At 36.5% G+C, this 4157-nt stretch overlaps 1 protein-coding gene across 1 annotated transcript in view; it reads right to left on the bottom strand.

The window, feature by feature from the left end:
• Window positions 1-1791, bottom strand: part of MED31 (mediator complex subunit 31) — a 7216-nt gene extending 5425 nt beyond the window's left edge. The window contains exon 1 of the mRNA XM_009278282.2: window positions 1730-1791. Within this exon, the coding sequence (XP_009276557.2) occupies window positions 1730-1791 (62 nt within the window). The remainder of the gene's footprint in view (window positions 1-1729) is intronic.
• Between the last annotated feature and the right edge of the window lie 2366 nt (window positions 1792-4157).

Raw genomic sequence — 4157 nt, 5'->3', positions numbered from 1 at the left:
AGCGGCTGCAGGGCCGCGTACTCCGTCAGGAGAGAGCGGGGAGAGCAGGAAGGATCGATCCGGTGCTGCCTTCTCATGCACTGCAGTTTTCCCATGGTAAAGGGAGTTCCTCGTGAAAATTCTCATTCATCGTTCTCAAACGTATGATGACAGGATTCCTCATTCTGCATTCGTTTTTAGACACTGATATAACATCCCTTGGACAAATGCTGATTATTTTAAATTTTCAGTTCCCTAAAAAATTAGTTCCATCAGTTTCATGAGGGGAATGTACACTGCTCAGAGGGAGTATTTTCCCCATAACAATATTACACAGAAACACGTAGATAAGATACACAGGAATTCGGATTTTGAGTATAGCCGGCATCATCCGTTTACCACTGTAGGTGAGGGAACACCTCCTCTTGGTTTTAAAGTAGCAGAGCATATAATATCTGTAGCTGGAAAGACTATTGAGAGATTTCAATATCCAAATAAAAACCCAAACTGAATATAGTACTGGGAAAATGCCTCCCTTTTCAAGTTGCTCTGCTGTCCTGTGGTCTGCTGCAGCTCACTTCAAACTTTAAAGTGGCAGAAGTAAAAAATTAAAGTACTCAGAAATCAAAGTACAAACTCCAGTGCATTTTTGAACGACCGAAGTTCAGTTTTACATCAATCACTTCACTCTGAAAACTTTGCAAGCAAAACAAATGAACCTCTGAAAACTTTACTTAACCGCCTTTATGTGGTAATCTTCAAGCTTTCACCATCTGGGAAAAAAAGTTATATATGCAATGCTAGTTCTAATGGGATCCAGTGTAGGCATAGAGATTATATCTTACGACTACATTTTATAGGCTTGTTTCCTAACCAAAAAAAGAATATTCCTTCTAACAGTAATATGGCTGGAAAGGTTAGCATTTTGTCAATGTTATCTAGATATTATAAACCAGCCATGTGACGTCTCCTCTGGTAGATGAGTAAGGAGGACATTTTAAGAGTGCATTTCTCAGAGTTCTGTACTGCCCCAAAGCAATAGCAACAGAATTTCTGGAGGAGATCGGTAGATTAAATGTAACTGATCTTCCAGAAATGATGGACTTGTTATAAAATGGGTGCAGAAGTCTTTTCCAAATGTGGAATCAGTCTGGACGAAACATTGCTAAGTTGGTTGGAGGAAAAGCCTTAAGAACTACTCATTTCAGAAAGCAATTTTGTCCTTAATGATATAAAACAAGTGCTCTGTACTTAAAAATCAAGCAGAAATTATTATCTGACATTTTGATCTCTTTATCATAGAATCATAGAATCATAGAATCATTGAGGTTGGAGGACCTCTAATTTAAAGGCCCTCTAAGATCATCGAGTCCACCCGTCAACCCAACACCACCATGCCCACTATGATCTATATTAAGAAGTTACTGCTTTTCAAACTGTACAAAATATTTTAAATTCAATTTCAATATAAGTGATTTTAAAAATCACTTTATTAGAGCTAGGATGCGCTAACAGAAATGAAAATAAGCCAAGTAAATCCATGAACAGCAGAATTTACGAAATCTGTTTTTCTGCGGCCTCTTTCTGTGGAGGTTTTATAATGTCTAAAACTCTAGCTGAACTCATGTTAGAGCCCCCTCTCAGTGGAACTGTAGGACGGTTTGTCTCTGGACAGAGTCTTTACCTAGAGAGCAGTCTGCCTTAAACCCACAATGAATATCTCAAGGCTGTAATTTTTCATTCTACTTACCTGGCACTGTTGTTGCTCTTCTGGGAGGCAGTGACATGGCTTGAAGTGCTCATTTTTGCCATGGATCTTTGCATTTATGTTTTTATCATTGCTGCCATTAGTGAGTCATCAATCCCCCAGGTTTCTCAAGAAGACCCCGTGTTCCAGGTCTGAACTGTTCATAGTCTAACTTCACAGATTTAATGATGCACAATGTGAGTAAACAACCTTTTGAAGAAAACTAATGTTGGAGTAATGATTTGTTCTGTCATGCAAGGGACCTTTTATCATATAGGCAATTCAGTTCCAATTCCATTAGAAGGTAGCTTTGGGGTCAATGTTCTAGCCATGGTTTTTTTCCCCATAGGTAGATAAATGCTTGAGCTGGGAAGGATAAAAAGAGGATGATCTTGCGTTTGTATTTGCAGAAAATTCATTTTAACTTTCTACTAGACAAGCCATTGTTGATCACTTCCAGAGCAGAAGGAAATGGAAAGGAGAGACTCAACCCTAAAATACTAAACTATGTTTTGATTTTTTTTTTTCTCTTTCTGCATATTGGACAGAGATTTGAGCTTGGACTTTGTTTTGTTTTTCATAGCAACTTTACAATGAGCCAAGTAGATTTCAGTCAACCTCTGCACTTAATTCTTCATTCATTAAAAAAAAATTGTATCAGTGAAACCAGTTAATAAACAAATGCTCCAGGAGTGCAGAGCAGAACTGCACTGTTGCATCAGCACCCTGGAGAGGAGCCCAGCTTCTGAAGTTGTAAATTTATTCCAGAAGTTGCAGTTCTGCCTGGTGTTACATACTAAATTTTCAGAACTTGGCTGAAACAAAAGCCCCAATAGTTTAGCACTGTCAAGCTAGGTTAGGTTCACTGCTACAACAGTTGTATTATTAGGCACTTGTGCAACAGTACACTGTATACAGACTTACCTGAAAGCTGACTGATTTTTTTTTTCCCTTTTTCTTTTTAAGTGATTTGCTATTTTCATTTGTTGAACTATTTTCAGTGTCTTAGTTAGCAATTTTCTATAATACTATCTTTTCCTATGCAGTATGATTTTTCTTTTCCTGGGAATTGGGTTACAAAAACCATCTAAAAAGGATTTATGCATAGTTTTTCTTAATAAAATAGGGTTGCTTGTTTTAGACAAGGTTTTAGTGGTTGTGGAATACTACTATTACTATATCAAAACATAACAAGTCACTCCCCAGTAAACACAGACTTTGGGCTAAAAGCAGAGATCAAACAGATCCCACGTGTCTGCATTGCTATTCTGGAATGTGATTTCTCTCCCAAGACTGACTTCAGAGGAGAGAATCCTAAAAAAGGATTGGTCACAGGAATAAATTACTATGTAGATTTGCCAGAGTTAAGTCAAACATCTCAATTCTTGGCCATCAAAACTAGGAACAAAATTGAAAGTCAGGACCATAGTATAATATAAATGAGAACATTCTCTAGGAAAAGTTGGAATTTTTTTCTGCTTTTAAATATCAGTTGAGTCAAACTTTCAGGGTATAAGTGTTAACATATATGACCATGAGCCAGGAATTTTCCATATTGTTGTGAAACTAGGACAACATCACTGCCTCAGTTTCTCCTTTTATAGGGACTAGACTGCCATTGTTGCTGTTGTCTGTCTAAAAACTGTTTCTGGAACCTTATTTTTTTCTGAGACATTTTGACAGAGTATGCTAAAATTATAGTGGATTTATATATAAAGCACAAATACATTATCTAACAAACAGAAATAGATGAGATAATGTTTTCTACCTTAAGCAAATTAAGCTGTTGAAAGTTGAAAACTGCATTCAAAAAATGACACATGGCTGCAGTAGTAATTACAGATAGTAGCTAAGTGACAATAAAATCAAGTTTGTGACATGTCTTTGTAAATGCTATATTTAGGAAAACCACAGACACCAGGATACTGAAAGGTCGTTCCAGGTCCACGAAATAACATAATGTTTCTACTATCATCAATTGTTTAATCTCAGTGTCTGGATTTCAACCTCTTTTTCCAACTGCCACTCAGAACTTTGGCCTTTTTTTAATATTAAATGAAGTATCCTCCATCTTGCCAAAAAAAGGTCTCTCCTTTAATATTTGAGATATTATAAAGGCACTTGATTCTTTGGAGGACTCAGAGATTCCATTTCAAATTGATTACAAAATATCTCCTGTAGATAAAGATCTTGCATGTTCATGTCTATGACTTAATTCAGAGTTGCCTCTGAGGGCTTAAGGGTGGAAACCATTATCTTTTAGTTAAAGTTGTCTATCCCAGTAACCTGTAGTGTTTTCCACACTGGATACTTGTAACTGACAAAAATATAATTTTTAGCTGGATATGCCTTCCACTTATTTAAGTTAAATTAATTTATGAATTTTACACTCATGGGTTTCAGAGAATATTAGAAGCTATAGGCTAGGTTC

This window comes from Aptenodytes forsteri, unplaced genomic scaffold (assembly GCF_000699145.1).
Source record: "Aptenodytes forsteri isolate BGI_AS27 unplaced genomic scaffold, ASM69914v1 Scaffold66, whole genome shotgun sequence".
In the NCBI taxonomy this organism is placed as follows: domain Eukaryota; kingdom Metazoa; phylum Chordata; class Aves; order Sphenisciformes; family Spheniscidae; genus Aptenodytes; species Aptenodytes forsteri.
The sequence above is the reverse complement of the archived record's forward strand: the minus strand, read 5'-3'. Positions and strand labels throughout refer to the sequence as shown.